The 17,308-nt window shown below is 40.1% G+C and overlaps 2 protein-coding genes across 2 annotated transcripts in view; both read right to left on the bottom strand.

Moving 5' to 3' along the window:
• Window positions 1-17,308, bottom strand: part of LOC106719507 (dynein axonemal heavy chain 2) — a 31,747-nt gene that overhangs the window by 6,455 nt on the left and 7,984 nt on the right. Inside the window, exons 15-60 of the mRNA XM_045678674.1 lie at window positions 17,022-17,270; window positions 16,742-16,938; window positions 16,409-16,570; window positions 16,197-16,314; window positions 15,953-16,107; window positions 15,695-15,870; window positions 15,440-15,607; window positions 15,190-15,357; window positions 14,628-14,853; window positions 14,416-14,535; window positions 14,211-14,344; window positions 13,749-14,019; window positions 11,389-11,532; window positions 10,812-10,910; window positions 10,393-10,612; window positions 10,040-10,202; window positions 9,379-9,557; window positions 8,973-9,165; window positions 8,707-8,848; window positions 8,317-8,454; window positions 7,959-8,177; window positions 7,429-7,672; window positions 7,047-7,183; window positions 6,658-6,813; window positions 6,276-6,463; window positions 5,893-6,078; window positions 5,650-5,814; window positions 5,441-5,553; window positions 5,174-5,319; window positions 4,869-5,052; window positions 4,496-4,614; window positions 4,296-4,402; window positions 4,034-4,195; window positions 3,804-3,952; window positions 3,484-3,599; window positions 3,146-3,298; window positions 2,804-2,943; window positions 2,437-2,578; window positions 2,068-2,249; window positions 1,807-1,930; window positions 1,521-1,724; window positions 1,293-1,397; window positions 960-1,186; window positions 579-808; window positions 294-448; window positions 87-186 (exon numbers count right to left, since the gene is read on the bottom strand). Coding sequence (XP_045534630.1) covers window positions 87-186; window positions 294-448; window positions 579-808; window positions 960-1,186; window positions 1,293-1,397; window positions 1,521-1,724; window positions 1,807-1,930; window positions 2,068-2,249; window positions 2,437-2,578; window positions 2,804-2,943; window positions 3,146-3,298; window positions 3,484-3,599; window positions 3,804-3,952; window positions 4,034-4,195; window positions 4,296-4,402; window positions 4,496-4,614; window positions 4,869-5,052; window positions 5,174-5,319; window positions 5,441-5,553; window positions 5,650-5,814; window positions 5,893-6,078; window positions 6,276-6,463; window positions 6,658-6,813; window positions 7,047-7,183; window positions 7,429-7,672; window positions 7,959-8,177; window positions 8,317-8,454; window positions 8,707-8,848; window positions 8,973-9,165; window positions 9,379-9,557; window positions 10,040-10,202; window positions 10,393-10,612; window positions 10,812-10,910; window positions 11,389-11,532; window positions 13,749-14,019; window positions 14,211-14,344; window positions 14,416-14,535; window positions 14,628-14,853; window positions 15,190-15,357; window positions 15,440-15,607; window positions 15,695-15,870; window positions 15,953-16,107; window positions 16,197-16,314; window positions 16,409-16,570; window positions 16,742-16,938; window positions 17,022-17,270 — 7,575 coding nt within the window. The remainder of the gene's footprint in view (window positions 1-86; window positions 187-293; window positions 449-578; window positions 809-959; window positions 1,187-1,292; window positions 1,398-1,520; window positions 1,725-1,806; window positions 1,931-2,067; window positions 2,250-2,436; window positions 2,579-2,803; window positions 2,944-3,145; window positions 3,299-3,483; window positions 3,600-3,803; window positions 3,953-4,033; window positions 4,196-4,295; window positions 4,403-4,495; window positions 4,615-4,868; window positions 5,053-5,173; window positions 5,320-5,440; window positions 5,554-5,649; window positions 5,815-5,892; window positions 6,079-6,275; window positions 6,464-6,657; window positions 6,814-7,046; window positions 7,184-7,428; window positions 7,673-7,958; window positions 8,178-8,316; window positions 8,455-8,706; window positions 8,849-8,972; window positions 9,166-9,378; window positions 9,558-10,039; window positions 10,203-10,392; window positions 10,613-10,811; window positions 10,911-11,388; window positions 11,533-13,748; window positions 14,020-14,210; window positions 14,345-14,415; window positions 14,536-14,627; window positions 14,854-15,189; window positions 15,358-15,439; window positions 15,608-15,694; window positions 15,871-15,952; window positions 16,108-16,196; window positions 16,315-16,408; window positions 16,571-16,741; window positions 16,939-17,021; window positions 17,271-17,308) is intronic.
• On the bottom strand, window positions 11,807-13,386 carry LOC123721152. The gene is made up of 3 exons (XM_045678775.1): window positions 13,221-13,386; window positions 12,798-13,055; window positions 11,807-12,019 (listed from the first exon to the last, which is right to left on the bottom strand). The coding sequence occupies exons 1-3, from the start codon at window positions 13,272-13,274 to the stop codon at window positions 11,861-11,863; spliced, it is 471 nt and encodes a 156-aa protein (XP_045534731.1). The 5' UTR covers window positions 13,275-13,386; the 3' UTR covers window positions 11,807-11,860.

The following is a 17,308-nucleotide window of genomic DNA, read 5'->3' as shown; positions in this document are numbered from 1 at the left end:
TATCTTATCAGCAGGTAAAAAGCCGTCGCCTAAATTCCCCTAATATTCTTTTCATAATCGTATTGACTGTGAAAGAAAAGACTGACCTGGTAATCCCATATAGTTCCAGTCTCTCAGAGTAGCATCGTCTAGAAGAAAATTCTTCATGCTGAGATCCATTGTAACTGGTACGGCTTCATTGTATACCTGCAAAAGAAAATAAATTAGATCCGAATGCTAAATCAAAACCGTATAGTAGTACCACGAAATATTCATGTTGAGATATGAAGATGGTACAGGATCCAATGGCTTACCTCACGGAACCAGTCATCCATTAGCTCTTCGCGGTATTCAGAGACGAAGGGCCCGAGATAGGCGACAAAGGCAGTGGCGATGAGACAGTCGCCCGGAAGGTTGTCAAATTCCTTGTCCAGCCGCTCTACCGTCATCTCCCAGCGCTCACGTTCACCTACACAGCTCTAAATTAGGCATTGGTACAACAGAATACAATTACCTGAGTTACAGGTATATTCACGCTGCTTCGAAAACATTATTTGCTGCGGTTTTCTTCTTCGACGCCCTTGAGGCGCTAAACTTACCCGACAGTCCAGTGATGAGCGCCTCCGCCCTCTCGAGCTTGAGCTGCAACATCCTGGACTTTCTTTCGAGCTCTTCCTTTTGAGCTAGTTTCTCGTCGTATTCTTTCTGCAGGCGCGCGATCATCTCGCTCAGCTCACGCAGCTTGGCCCGCGCCTCCGCCAGGATCTGCTGCTTCATGCGCAGCGACTCCAACGCTTCTTCTAGACGCTCCTTCTTCGGTTTTACTATTCTATAATTAATTAAAATCATTAGACTGACTTGAAAAAGTTGATAAATTGAGGGTTGAGCGCAAGTTAGGATTTTGAAACGATTACTAAATCCATAAAACAATTAAGGCTACCGAGTACAATATATATTTAGTTTGAAATGTGTTGTCTTACTTGTAGACCTTGCCATACTTCTCGATGGCGCGCACCCACAGGCAGAGCGACTTGGCGGCGAGCGACACAGTGCCCACGATCTCCGGCTCGAAGTCCGGCTTGGCGGTGTAGGTGCCGATCTTCTTCAGCGTCTTGTCCGAGATGTTGTCTTTGTCAAAATCCCGCAGCCGGTCCAGGAAGTACTGGTCGCCTAGCTGACGCTTCGCCTCCGCCCAAGTCGGCTCCTTCTGTTGCAGGAAAACCAAAATAAATTGATTTGTGATCAAAAATGTAACTTGTTTATGTGATGAACTTTTCATCTAAACGTGTTTATTTACAAATTTAAGAAGTAACCTGTAACAATATGAGGACCGCTTCCATGACCATTTCTACTTTCTGCGGCGGCTTGGCGTACGACTTGACTTCTGTAATATCTTTCTTGTTGAGCGCGTCTAGAGCCTGGGACGAAGAATTTGCAAGTGATAAATGAGACTGATCTCGATAGACAAGATGGAATTAAAACCAGTCAAGTAACCTAACATAATTCGATACAAAAATGTTTATACCCTAGAAAATAAATACCTTGACGGCCTCCTCCAGTGCAGGCATGGCGCTGGCGAGGTCGCGCATGGCGGCGTCTGCCAGCCTCTTGCACTGCACCTCCTCCTCCTGCGTCTTCTTGCTGCGCGCCGCCACGCTGCGCTGCTGCTCGTCCGCGTTGCGCTGCTGCGCGTTGATCACGCCCATGTACTCCACGCACTGCTCCGTGTACTCCGCCACTTGCACCTGAGATACATTCCTTTATAGAAACTGTCAAATGGGAAAGATGCATCTGGTATCATCTGATGTCATTCTAAAAAAGTTGTACCTTAGCCACCGCCAACTCCTCAGACATCTGCCCCACCAGTTTAGTGGTCTCCTCCACTTTACCCAAGCCGTTTCTCAACTTGTTGGCTTGGAGAGCCACCTCCGCGCGTTTATTCTTTAGCATTCTGAGAAATAATTTAAAATAAACTAATAACAAAATTATTCTTAGTGATGATTGCATTGCCATAATCCCAGGATTCGCATTTTGCAGTACGTTCTAGTGGAAAAAGGGTGTAATAGTGCATTAAGGTACGAAACTCACTCCTTGTACCCAGAGACGAGCTCGAGATAGTTGGTGGGTGTGACGTGGTTGACGCGACGCATCTCGTTCCACATGCGCACAGAGTGCCGGCCCACAGACGAGTGCACCAGCGACATGATGGAAGCCACTGACGCTCGCAGGATCTCCTCACGACTCTCCACCACAGACTCTTTGCGTCTCACCTGCGTCATATTTCCTCAATACATAACATTGTGTGTGGGTGTGTGTGTCTTGCTGAGTCGAACAAAGTTGCAGATTTGGAAGACTTTCGAAGAGGTCTGAGACCTTTTGGAAGAAAAGCTTGACCCTGCTGAAGGTCGATCTAACTGTCTCTTCTGGATGACAATAGATATATAACGCATAGCGTACCCTCTGCCCGGTGATGGAGGCGAGCAGCTCGACGCCGGCGAGGAACTTGTATGCGACCTCGAGCAGCGCCTCCCGCGGCCACTCCAGGAACCAGTTAGTGGTGGTCGCGTTTATCAGTGCCGGGTACTGGCGGATGCGGTTTCTGCGCACCGCCCATTTTAACACAAATTAAGTCAAATATAAGAAAGCTATCACAATTTTTTTTAATGAAACCTTGATGATAACTGTAAATATATACTTTTACCATCCAGCCGTAAAGGCAGAAACTTTTGCTGTTTTAATAGGAAGGCAGAAGAGTACGACAGAGCAGTATACATTGCAGGCTACAATAGTCTACTGTTCTGCCTCGTATGAAACTTAGTCTGACCGAAATTCTTCTCCAATAGGGCTGAAGCAGAGTACGATGCGCAGATTGCTGCGGACGCGGTCCACCAGGAACAGGTACACGGACTCCGCGGTCTGCATTATGTTGGCGTTCTTCATCGCCTTCTCTAGCGCTTGCTTTATCTACAATTTGTATAACCAGTTTACTAAGACCTGTAAAGTTTTGTAGACTTCGAATTTTAAACAGATGATCTTTGATATCGGTCTGTGACATATTAATTAGTAGCTGACATTGAAATGGTATGTTTTATAAAGTTGATATAATCATAACCCGACTGAGTTCAGAGTAAAACTATCAAGCAGTAATATTGCATCTTCTACTGACGTCTTCAAACTCGTCGGGTTTGTATAGGTTGGTGATCTCTCCGCTGCTGAGAAGGTTGTTCATGATCTCCGTGAAGCTCTCCTCCACTATCTGCGTATCGTTGAAGATGAACGTCGTCTGTTTCGCGTCCACACCGCAGCTTGTGTATAAAGTCTGGAAAGGCAACATTTGAAGATATCCATTTGATGTTGCCAACAGAATAAAATATGTACAACCAATTAATGTTAAAAAGAAAAGTTTTTGAGCAAATCACGAAGTAACTGAATGTTTTATTTCAACTTAAATTTACAACATTAATCTAAGTACTAATAAATCCGCAGTATTGATCTAATAGTAACCTTCAGATCCTCGCGGAAGTCCTTGACCCCGTAGGTCTTGGTGACGACGACTTGGAACGAGTTGGATTCGCAGATATAAGACGCCAAGCGAGTCAAGCTCTGACGACCAGAACCACCTGAAATAAACATCTTAGTAATTCACTCAATTTAGTGTTAGTTACACAAATTTTCGATAAAAGTGTTCATGGCTTTGGAGGAACTAAGCAAATGACTTGTACGTGACAGCTTGGTGACAAGTCACAGTTGTGAAGTTGACACAAATTGGTAAAATGACAATAAAAATGCCAGTGTCTGTGACAGTGTTGACAGCTTGAGCTGACCGATGCCGACGCAGAGCATGTTGCCACGCGGTTGCGAGATGACGCGTGTGATGCGGCACACGTGCTCGATGGCGTCCTTGAACAACACCAGGTCCATCTTCACCACACCCGGGCTGCTGTTGTACTCCTCCAGCTGGTTGGCAATGTACCTGATCAACAGAAGAGGATCAGATCATGTCGTCGCTAACTTTGCCAATGTGGAATATAACTTGTGTAACTAAATGATGTACTTCCTCAAGATCTCAGGGTCATTCATGTCATCATACACTTCGAAGGGATTAAGGAAATGTCCAAAAAGAGGAGGGCTCTTGGTGGGGCAGACGGCGTGGAAAGTCAGCTCGAAATGTTTACCCAACATTTCTGCTACCTGATTCATAAACCAATCACGATCTCTGAAAAAAAAAATTGCAAGTTTCTGAACAGTTTCTTTTATATATAATAGATAATTTAGATTTAAAAAGTAAGGTGACAAAGAGCAAGCAAAAAACGCACTTCTCTTCGGTGAGTCGATCACCAAAAACACGGAAACACTCGTGTATCCATAATCGTAGGAAACGAGGCTTCGTGTTCGTGTAATCTTTATTACTTCGCAAGAGACCCTGAAAAGCAAGAAGCTTTCTATTTCAAAATCTATAACATATAAGATTTTATTTTGTTTTTTATGTAAGTCAAAGCGATCAATCTATACCCACCTGGAATATTTTAGATATATCGCGCAAGTTGAAGAGATAGTGCATTTTGCTCGGTGTAGGAAGCAGCTTGGCCACTATATTGTTGAACATGTCGATTGTTGCCACCAGCACTATCTTACCTTTTACCAGGATATAAAAAGGATTAACTAACCATAGAAAAGAATACAAGTGTGGAAAATTGAAAATCCGTCTTACGTAATATGATCACAAAATTCAAATCCCCACTGCTTTAAATCTTCTGCTTTAGTTTTACGGGATTACTTAAAAGCTAGATTAAATTAGTTAATGAACAGATATGGCAGAGGTATGCAAAGATTTTCCACAAATTTTCGCCTTCCTGTATAATTTCACTGAGGATATCTTAGCACCGTACCCACAGTCTTCGTCTCCTCATCAAACTCCATGAGGTGCTGCGCCAGCATGGTACCGAAGATCTTGATGAGCTGCTGGTGCGTGGGTGAGGGCAGGAAGAATGCGTGGAAGCAGGACAGCAGCCGCGGCGGCAGATGGCTGCGCGCGCCGCCAGGCGGCCCTGCTGCACCGCACAGCACCATGTCCTAGAGACATCACGTCTATGATATAACCCCTTTTTCCCCTCTCATTCCTTCTCTCTCGTTCTTACTCCTTCAGTGAAACAAGAAGAGTGTTATAATATATGCAATAATAGATGAAATCTACCTTAACATTCTTTCTCCACTGCTTTTGCCTGTCGAACCAATAGCCGTAGTCGAGCCAGAGGCGCACCAGCTCGAGCGGCGGCTGCGAGCCGTAGTCGTCCTTCACCGGCATGTTGATGTCGTCCATGAATGCTATCATCTTCTTACCTGAAAACCCCAGTAAACTGGTCTACTAACCGACTTTAAATTAAATAAAGTTGGATTCACTTCTTCACTGCTCGAAAAATACAATAAGCATCTAAAAATACCCTTTGCCAACGTTACATACCTCCTGCTGGCACATAATTGCCCTTGGTCCTCTTCTCCAGTCGCGCTTCGATCATATCCTGGACATTTGCCGCGGTGGTCTGAGCAGACATGTTGATAACTTGGTTGCTGTACCTGCATCAAGTAGGAAGTATACAATAGACCACATCAAGAAAAAGGATACCAGAATTGTCAACGTGAATCAGTTATTTGCATGTAAAACAAGCTTACTTTTCCGGATCCAGTTGTGAAAGCGTGCCCTGTATGAGGTATGTCTTGCCGGTGCCCGTGGGGCCCGCGACCAGCACGCCGTGACCTCCCTTCAGCAGCTCCAGCGATATAATCTGTACCCGGATAAACTCCACCGTCGGAACCAAGATAGAGTGGAAACCTAAGCTAAAATACACACATTTTTTTAAGTGGCTCTGCTATTATATTGCTAATGCAGTAATCTTTCATGAAAAAAATAATTACGCTGGATTGAATCGCCAATTATCCGGTAGACGGTCTTCCCATGGTCGGAATTGTCGCAGCCTCTCATCCAGATAGTAGTCGTAGACGGTGTCCTTCAGGGGGAAAACGCCCTCGTGCTCACGGATCCAATTGTCCAGACGGCGGCGAGCATCCTCGTCCAGGGTCGCGCACACAGACCAGATCAACCTGATTTATGACAATAAATAGACAGGACTATTAGAAAGTTGAATATTTTAAACAACCCTTTAAATGCGACATTGAAAAACAGGTATAAAAAAGTGAAGATAGGCGGGCTAGTAACAAAGCTAAATCTGTTTTTTACTTTCAGTGAGTACAACCGAAGAGAAATGTTAATTAAATGTATGTATATTGAAAGAGCATACGCGAAGAGGAATCTCATCTTGGCGAATGTATCGTCGTCCTCCTCAGTGGGGTGCGGCGGCGGCGGAGTGCGCGCCAGCAGCCGGCACAGCGCGCGCACTCCGCTCAGCTCGTGCCCGCGCAGACCCTCGCCCAGTGCACGCTTCAGCGCCAGCACCGGGCTCAGGATGTTTTGGAAGTGACGACGCAACTGACCAATACATCATTCGGATAAAAGACCAAACTCCACAATAAAGATGTTCTTCGAATGAATAGATCGTATTATGTCTGCCGCTCCTCAAACCTCACTTTTCTTCGTTCCCCTCGTCTATTTTCCCCGATCTACACGAAGGCTGGTAACCATAGAATCTGATAATCCAACATCCTATGCACTCATACTCGTACCATATCTCTGTAGTCAATGTCGTCGACGGTGTCAAGCCAGGAGTTGACGTAAGGCCCCCAGCCCCAGTCGCGGTAGTCGTTGTACACCATGCCGTTACGCGACACCGTGGCCGGAGACGCCACCGACAGGTCCAGCGTCTCTATCAGCAGCGATACCTGACGGCCAACACCAACACTAAACATGTACGACTTGTGACTCGGAATCAATATTTTTGAGTTTGCGACCTTTCTTTGTTTTCCTTTCTTTTTTTTCTTATGGTAAAATTATAAAATTGTTCGCAATTATACTAACACGTACACGAAGGATTCTTACGGTATTCAATGAAATGGGACATGTATAGGAAATCTACAAAGACTTAATAACTAGGGTAGTGGTACAAGGTGGGTACCTGCGGCGGCATAGATATTCTCTCGCTGTTGACGAGCGTCAGCAGCTTGTTGTCGTCCATCACAGAGTTAAGGTTCTCTATCCAGATCGCGTCCACCGGACCGTCGAATACGATCCACTTCTGCTCCGGAGACTCGTCTGACGAGAACAACCCACTATACATGACCTACTGGTCACCTATATTCAGCCCTTTTCTGATTTTACGTTCTTTTTCGATACATGTTCCACTTTTAAAAAGAAGTTTGGAAACCCGATATCAAGTGACCGCTAGCAAAAAACTTCTTTCCTTATGTGAGAAGAGTATCATAGATCGAGCCAGCATATTTGTTGATACATATTGAAGATGCGCCCTAAAAGATTTGACAGGATGCAATTATATGTACCTTGACATACGGTGCGCATGATGGCGGAGAGCACGCCGTCCTTCCACTCGCCTGTGGCCAGGTTATACTCTCCGTAGAGCTCGCCCAGGGTGAGCGCCTTGGGGTTCATGGGGTAGACCTGCACGATCTCGAAACCCGGCACACCCTCGCGCTTCAGCCGCGTCATCGTCGCCGCCAACATCTTCCACGACACCGACTTGGCGGTGTTCGTGTCACCCAGCAAGATGCTCGAATGACGGGAATTCTGCAAATATACCAGCAAGTGCCCATGGTACCCAAGCCCGATCCATTGATCTAGAATTTGTAAGACTTCGAGAATTTTCGGGGCGTACAATAAGAAAAAAGATAGAAAGAAGGAACAGAAAGATGGTTTCATACTTCCAAACTCTTCAAACAGAAAACTGTAAAATTATTTTTACTTCAGACTAGATTTCTCTGAGCAAATCTTTCCTATCTTTTTGTGTATGTGTGGTCTTAAAATTTTATCTTTGAGTATATATATTATATATTTGGCAGTGGTACCAACTTACCTTTGTTTCATACGTCTGTATGACCTTCAAAAGCGCGGCCTTAACTGGCTGCAGTCCAATGAGCCTCATCTCCGCAGAGATGGCGGTCTCTAACATCTCGTAGTCAAGTGTGGGAACCTCCACGTCCGGGAATATGTCCTGCATGATGCCGTTGAACAGCGGCACGTCCTTCGCCGTCAGTCGGGCCACGTTCATGTCACGCATCGCCAGGATTACTATCTAAGGAAGGACACATAACTATAAAACAACGATAGTCATGTCGGCACCGACTAGTTTCAGACAAGTTCTTCCTCAGGGTAAGTGATCTGAGTAGACTAAAAGTTATTGAAGTGACAAGTAAACTTCATGTAAGGCATACCTCCTGCTCTGGCAAGTTGGAGTATGCCCTGCGCTTTACTCCGGCGTAGCGCAGCAGCGCTACCATGGAGCGTAACCCAAAGTCGTAGTGGTCCTGCTTCGACAGCTGCTGCATCGCCAGCTGGTATAAAGTGAATACCTGCGCATATAACGAGAAGACCAATATATTATGAAAATGTTTTCATTTTTTTATATGTGACAAAATATGTGACTCGTCTTGATTCTCTGAGTATTAACGCCACCGCCGGCGGTCAAAACCTTCGCCGCACTACACAAAATAAACAAAAACGACAATTCCAATATGTAGATAAACAGGATCTATTACAAAATCGTTGGTATAGAAGTGGAATTATGTTATTTAATACAACTGTGTTTAGTTGATACAGTTTACCTTCTTAGCGTTAATCTTGTAGGCGGTGAAACCATCAGAGAAGAGCGTGTTTTCAGCGATGATGAGCGAGTCCGGAACGCACATCGCAATCGGACGAAACATCGACTTCAAGTTATCTGGTAATTCCGTACGACCCGCGTAACTAAGGATGAAAAACGCAATTGTTGGCCAAAATAGGCGTATTACGCAACTTTCCAAATATCAATTGTCTAGTTTCAGTATGAGAGAATAAACTACGTAAACTTAAAGTAACATGGGTATCATACCCAGGATTCATAGTAATGAATATGCCGCAGTTCGCGTCGAGTTTCAGATCGAAGCCCTCGAAGAGGAATCGCTTCTGCTGCAGCGAGAGCGCTTGCAGCACCGCGAGGATCTGCTGCGCCACCACCGACAGCACTTCGATATTAATTCTGTTAAACTCGTCGAAGCAACCCCAGCAGCCGCTTTGTGCTATGCCTGGTACAATGGTAAAGATACGAAAGTTTTAAAGTGACAATCGTTTGAACGTCTTATCCGACTCGAAGCGTTAATTCGTTTGAAAGGGCAGTTTTTTTTTTTGCAATCATTTAGTCTACAACGTTCTTCGCATCATACAGTATTAAAAAACAAACAGCGTGTTAAAAAACGAAGGAATTGCAAATATAAAACACTTGGCTTTTATAATCATACCAGCGAAGCACTTTGCCATAGACTTGTAATCGAGGCCGTCGGAACAGTTGGTGACAACAACCCAGCGTGCCAGGGCGCGGCCCAGGTCTTTGGTGGTCTCCGTTTTACCAGTACCGGCCGGACCCTGAGGACTGCCACCACGATACAAGTGCAAAGCAGTTGTTAGTGTTATGTAGCATCTGCCAAACAAATAGTTACATGAAGCTTGATTGTATTATAATTGTTACCGTAACTCGTGTCAACCAATCCGCACTGACCCAGCGTGGTTGACTAAGGCATACTCACTCCTAACTAGCACAGGTTCGAGTCCCTCGCTGGCGACATATTAGCAACCAGTACGTTGACACATATCAGTATTTACTACCCCAATACATTAATTTAAAAAATCACGCAGTTTGCTATTGTCTTTTGAGTCCAAATGGGAACGATTTTATTTTATGAAAAGAAGTTCGTTTGGGTACAAATAATCTGAATTGGCGACAGCATGCTGTCATCTGTTTATTTCAAAACATTGGTATTCTCTTAAAAACATAAATTTATTAAAATCCATCTACAAAAGATGTGAACGAGTCAATGAGTCAGTGAGAGTCAGTATGAACTTATCTATAGAGCTCAGTGTTCTAGCTCCAGTCTCACAAAAGTAAAGGGTGTTATTTATCACCTGTCAGTGAGAGGTGTTATAACGAGCCGTCCCGAGTTTCCGATGTACTCGTATGTATAGATGAAGCTAGTGTTTGTCTGCCGAATGTAGCAGTCCTCACGCTCGCGGTCCCAATAGAACTTCAACTGGGAGAACCACTCGAATGCCGTCACCGACATGCAACCTGAGAAAACAAATTGACAATAAAATTGTAGAATAGAAGACCTGACTAACTTAACGTCTATGACACTGCAGTGAAGAATACATCTGATTAGTTAAATTAGTTCAACCGTTTAGGCTACAGATCAAAAATAAAAAAGGCTAAAGAAAGAAAGACAATTAGCTAACTTCTTTAAAATTCTAAATTAACTTACCCATCTTATACAATTTATCTACGCAATCCCTCGAATGTATCTCAATAACACATAAGGCGTTGACTTTGCATCGTAATATCTTTGTGATCTCCTTCCTCGACATGTTCTGCAGCGTCGTCAGGATCTGGTTCTGTTTCTTCCTCAACTTCTTCATCGGCTTCTTCTCCTTCATTATCTCGCAGCGGCAAAGAGTCCGCGTGCAGTCCGATGTCCATTGAATCTTCACAAAAGTATATACGTAAGCTAATTGCCGTACTAGAATTTGGTCACTTAATTGGATCCCACGCTAAGGGTTTCAATTAAATAATTCTAATTACGCTAAAAAGACTGAATGTTACATGACTACTATTTTCTCGTATTAAAGTGAACTTGTTGTACAAGTCAGTGGCAACATACTGCAAGCCTATGCCAAGACTAACCTTACTGCAGGTGATGCCAAGTTGTCCCGGCCAGTCGTTGATCCACTGCTCTCTCTGGTAGCGACATTTTCTCAGCGCCAACCGAGTTTGAATCAATTGCTGTAGGATTACCAAAGTTGGTGTGACCGTTTGATCGGTACCGGTAGTCAAAAAAAAGATCCGTTTCTAATAACGAAAGCTAGCAAATAGGTAGTCACGGATAACTCAACTAAAATTGGTGACTTGCAAATCAACATACGGTTCGCATGTGTGAAGCAGATCAGTGAACTTGTCAGCATTTCAGTTCAATTTGTACTTGCATGATTTCCGTTTCGTACCGGTTATAGTAGATCGCGATGAGCCGTGAGCTGTCAATTTATTTGTGGAGCCGTAGCTCATTTGTTGAAGTCTATTTGACCTGTACTTTTGAATCGGTTCATAGCTTATTTACACAGGTGTACAAATAGGTACACCATACAAACTTAGATTTATCAATTTCTAATTGCAGAAACAAAATCTCTTCAAAGATGACCTTTGTTTAGAATTTTTCTTTCTCCCTTTTACTACTAATACAATAGTCTATATAAACCTCTCTCACCTCTCTTAAAACTACCCTCATCATGTGTTCTAAGCCTAACAGCCACACCTCAGCGGGACCATCCAGAAGTACACTATGCTTCCATTCAATAGTCTCCCCATCCTCAGATATCATAGCTTTAGCTATAGGCAGACCAACAGCATTCTAAAATCATGTCCTTACTATCAGTGTAAGACAATATAAGACCTTAAATGAATTAAAATTAAAAAAATCACTTATTAAATAATTTTAAATGCCAAAAAGGTAATAAATAAGAGACATTTTGCCAAAAAATAATTTATTTTTCTTAAAATATTAATTTAATTTAAGATTAAAATTAAATACACTCTATGAACCATAGAGAATAAATAAAAAGTACAATAAATGATAGTTTAAGATTACATTTTGTGTAAAAAAAAAAAAATTGTACCAAGAAAATTCTCTTCTTTCCCCTCACATACATAACAAAGTGCAGTAGAACAAACTCAAATAACTAACTTCTTCCGTGAAGCTTCTCCGTCAGAGATAATAAAACTTTAAAAACTGCTTTCTTGTCTTCATCAGAGCGACATGACAGTACCATGTGGAAGTATTCACTGAGCAAGGATTGTGCTTTGGCATAAGGATGGTACATCAATAATATTGTCATTGCCTGAAAACAAAACAAGCGTTGAAAGGAGTTGTCATTGTTGTTTATAACAAACTAGCTATCGCCCACAACTCCGTCTGCACGGAATTGTTGTTGTATTATATAGTCAATGCATGTTGCGCCTTTATATTTAATCTATGTCAACTTCCTCCTCTCTCTCTGCTATCTATGTTCTGTCACAAGAAGTGTTGTCTGGTGCCTCTCTATAAATTCTTTATAATTCTGCATATCTCTATATATATAAAAGAAAGTCGTGTTAGTTACACTATTTATAACTCAAGAACGGCTGAATCGATTTGACTGAAAATTGGTGGGCAGGTAGTTTAGAACCAGGAAACGGACATAGGATAATTTTACCCCGTTTTCTATTTTTTATTCCGCGCGGACGGAGTCGCGGGTAAAAGCTAGTAAAGTATAATTATCCACCACTGCCATTTTATTGCAACAAATGTTTTTAGTAGCCTACATGTTCTTCTAGGTTATGCTCTACATTGATGTCAAATTTCATCCAGATCTGTTGAGCCATTTCAGAGCTAACTTCAAACAAACACCCGTCCATCCATCCATCCATCTAAACATTCACATTTATAATATTAGTAAGATTATACTACAATAGCAATCTGGTTAAACTAAATACAGCAATAATATTTGTATACAGTAGTAGTTACACATTAAAACAATTTACCATCTATGTAATATTTACATGCTATAACTATAGGTTCCTACTGCAATTACACATATTATGTATTTTATGACATTTTCTTTCCACTCAATAACTTACTCTTGTATAAATAGGCAGTTGATCCAGCCTATTGGTATCATGTTCCCAAATAGGTGACTTCTTCAATAAGTACAGAAGTTTGTCCCAATCATGGGCGTATATTGCATGGCTCATAGCTGCGTGTAACTTGTGCCTCCACTTTCTCTGTCTGAAGTTATTTTCAGTAGACCCACCCTCTAATTGCAACTTTAGTAAATTGCGTTGACATCTGTGGTCATGTTCTGGATTGTAATTTTCTACCATATCTATAACTCTTTCCTGGAAAAAAGTTATTTAAAGTTTAAAGTATCTTTTAAAATTACATGATTATTATTTAATTTTAACATAATTAAATACAGACACATAGAATCAATTAATATAAATAGAATCAAATAATATGTAGATTGACGAATTTAAGAGTCAAAAAAAATAAATTTTACTTACCAAAGAACTGAGAGGCACAAAGTGACATTTTTCGATATCCCCTTTCTTCAACATTTTGAATACATAATATTATGTTATGAAATATAGTTTCTCTTACACAAATATAAATTGAAACAGTTTAATCACAAAAAACATGTGCCTACTTGAACTTGTAAATAAATAAAAAATAAATTACTTGTCACTTGTCAAACTCAAATGACATTGTGATGGTACGTTCAAAAACAATTATCCGATTTTCTTTCATAGTATTTTGAATTCCACATATTTAAAAAAATAATATAACAAATATTTCTCAAAAATAATTTAGTTAAGCAAACATTACAACTCCCTAAAATGTGTTATTTTATTACAAAATTTATCTTCCGTTTACATGGCTTCCTCATTCAAGGTTACTAGCATGACAATGCTTACCTCCTAAGTAAAATCGTTTTTGATAATTTTCTTATTTAGAAATATTTTTTATACAAGAGTTCGTATGTGTTAAAAGTTATATGTTACTAAAAAAATAACTATAAATCTTAAACTGACCTTATCAATTCTTATCTTGTTCACGTTGTCAAACAATTTCTTGAGATGTACCTGTACCAGTTGTGGTTTTTTCGAATTACCCAGAATTTCCAGCAGGTCATCATTAGAAATAAAATAAAAACGAGGAAAGATCTGCCTTTTTGTTTCAAGATATTTCTCTAACGATCTTAATATTCCATCTAAGTTATCGACCATAGTATTGAGCTTGTTATATAAAAATGGTGCAGGTTTGTAAAGGCACGCTTCGATTGCGTTGGCTCCAGCGTGCATGCTGCAAACAAATATTATTTTTCAAATATTTAAATAACCAGTTCGCAATCTTGATACATCTCTCAAGTACACATAACGCATCGATTACAGGTACTCTACAAATCTTCACAGATTGATTAAAATAATGTTATGTTATAATTTATAAACCGAAGTACTTCTACCATAAACATTGCTGAACGATAATTTACTAACTTCATAGTAATGTCAGTCCAATCGGCCGTCAATGCATCAAACGTTAATACTTCTTCTGGCAATTGTTTTCTAATATCCTCACCAGCAAATATTATTTCGAGGTAGAGGTAACGACGTTGCACTTGTAAAGATATCTGACGAAAAAATGTAACACTATTATAAACTTCAAAACTTTTAATACGCAGTAATAGATCGGTTTATTCACCTCTATACATTCTGCGACGTATCCCAATGATTTTTCCCAGTAGTCAACTTCTTTTATAAACGGCTCCACGTATTTTGTGGACTTCATTGAAGAAAGTTGCACTTGGTGATCTTCTAGAAACTAAAAAATTGACAGACTGTCTAGCATATCTTTTGCTACTATTACCTATCCGTTCATATGCATTGACCTACTTACTCGTCGATTGTACCAACCTGTGTCACATCTTCGACATTTTTAATCCTATACATATCACCGTGGTGATGTTGCATTTCATAAGTTGTATTCTTCCACACTTCTCTGATTGCTTTCAGACCATTTTCTATATTTAACTCCATGGTAGCGGCGTTTGATATCTCAGCAATATCCTCAGCATATGCTTGGAAATTCAGACGCATTATCAATTCTAATTTAAAATCTTCTGAAGTTTGATCAAATTCACTGTAATTGAAGTATACATTAATACCAAGAATCTACGAATTCGAAGCACTTTTTTAATTCTTATAAAATATCTAGTAGTTATTTTTGCATAGGCAAAGTAAGAGACTGATGCGTCGAACTCACTGGACTTTCAAAGCGATAAATACACATTTTATCGTTAGGAAATCAGGGGAAAGGGAAAAAATGAAAAACCACGCTCATTCCAGACGCAATACCGTTTTTCAAAATTACATGAATAAAAAATGCAACTGAGCGGAGACATATTTATTTCTTATGTTCATTGCTCTTTCGTTAGTATTTTTTTTCACATAACTATTTAACATACTTAAAACTTACACGCCCATAAGAGTTTTAATACGATCCCAATGTCTTTCCCTCATACAGGGATTTTTCAAATCGCCAATTAATGGCAATGTCCTTCTGAAAGCATCGACTTTCACCCGAGTTGTGTCTATAATATCCCATCCTTTGTCTTTAAGCTGTCGTGAAAGACGATTAAAATTCCTACAAAGTAAAATTGCAAGTTATAAAGCTTTTTAATTTTTATGTGAAAGTTACAAATTTATGTACTCAAAAGTTTCTTTACCTAAAAAGGAACAGAACGTTTTCTTCCATTTCGTCAGTTTCCATTTCCCAGAAAGTTTGCGTCCTGTATTTCTCCCAAGAATCCTCCCATTGTACGACCAGTCCCCAAACCTCCTCTAGTTTCTCCAACTCCTTTTCCATTTTCTGCAGGTCTAGATTGACCGGTGTTCTATTGCACAAAATTAAGTTATAAGTTATAATATATATATACCAGCAGCAATAGTGAATACATTTTTTATATTCGTCAATTTATTACGTTAAGTTAAACACTGCAAGTCCATCTCGTATCTGTTGTTCTTGAGCTCTCAGGGCATTTAGCTGCTCTCTGAAAGCTTTCAATTGTGCCATAGCATCTTTACCAGTAATATCTGAACTGCACGGTGCTGTTTTGTAAAATTCTTCACAGAATTCTTTAGCTGCTTCCTTAAATTCCTGGTTTGAAATATGAAGGCAGGTTAAAAGGACAAGGATATCAGGAAGGGAAGGGGAATATAAAAAAACATTAACATCCTACCTCCGCTTGCTCCAATAACTCCGTTTTAAACTTATCCTTATTGGCTTCCAATGCTTTCTTCGCTTCTTCTAATAAATTTAAATAGTCATTCCAAAGAACAGGGATATTTTCATGACGAGTTACCATATCTGAGCTGACTTCAACTTCGAACTTTGCTGAAGTTATTAAGATCTCAATTAGTATTAGTGATCTCGAGCCGTTCGACACTTTAACATTATTGTAAAGGAGATTTGTTATGTATTACCTAACGTTGCCATTTGGTCGGTTATCGGTGGGAAAGTTTGTTCCATTGCTACAATTTCAGACATAAGGCGCTCATAAGTAGCTATAGACGATGCCAGCTCTTTCAAATTTGTTGGCATCTGTGAGAATAAAATAATTCGATAATTTTGAATCGGTAATTTAAATAAATAGGCGTATAAATATATGTGCTGAGCTATTTATTTTGCTACACACCGTCATAGCTTCTTCACTGCTTTTTTCGACATACGCGTATACAACATCAATGTCAGATTCAGTAATTTTTCGCAATAATTCACCTAATTTAATTTGCCAGGTTAGGCAATGAGCAATAATAGATTTTTTCAGTTCACTAGAATTTAATGTGACGAAATGTATCTGAAAAAGGTTAGAAAGTACTTTAACTAAAAGCTTGCTTAATATGTCACATAAATAATCATAGGTCCCAAAATTCCTTATCATAACTTTAGAATCAAAATTATATTATGTTAAACAAATTATTAAAAGAGCAATTATTAATATATGTTTCTTAAATTCAACATTGATTACCTGATTAACGGTTTCTTGTACTTGGACAGTGTTCGCTAAATCTGTGTAGGTTATTATTAAATTATCAAACTCTATAGCTTTGTGTTTCTCTTGAAGATATTTAGCCATAAACTCATCCTTATCAACCTCCCAGATATGTGCGTAAGGATCCCACATATTTATATGGTCATTTATGAGATTTATGTTAAATTCGATTTCTATAATTTTAAAAAGATATTTTGTAAAATGAAGAGATATTTGATATATTTATATATAGTATTTTACTGTAGCAAAATATTACCGGCATCGATTAGCGCTTGCAATTTGTTACTGTCCGTGTCAACTTTAATAACCTCACAAAACCGTTTCAAACCACCTGAAGGAAGTGAAAATTTCTCGAAAAGTCGTGGTACCGTGCTCATTATGTGGACAATTTCTTCGAGAACAGTGGTAAAAGTCTCACGCAGTTCGTAAGCGGTAGGAATAAAAACGATTTTCTTTCCAGATAGATAAAGGTTCATTTTGATTAATGGCGATGGCGCCATAGTTCCTTTAAACAAATAATATTTTCAATTTGACGATATTTAA

Source organism: Papilio machaon, chromosome 7 (genome assembly GCF_912999745.1).
Source record: "Papilio machaon chromosome 7, ilPapMach1.1, whole genome shotgun sequence".
NCBI classification, from domain to species: domain Eukaryota; kingdom Metazoa; phylum Arthropoda; class Insecta; order Lepidoptera; family Papilionidae; genus Papilio; species Papilio machaon.
Note: the sequence above shows the minus strand (reverse complement) of the source record. Positions and strands in the feature narration are given on the sequence as shown.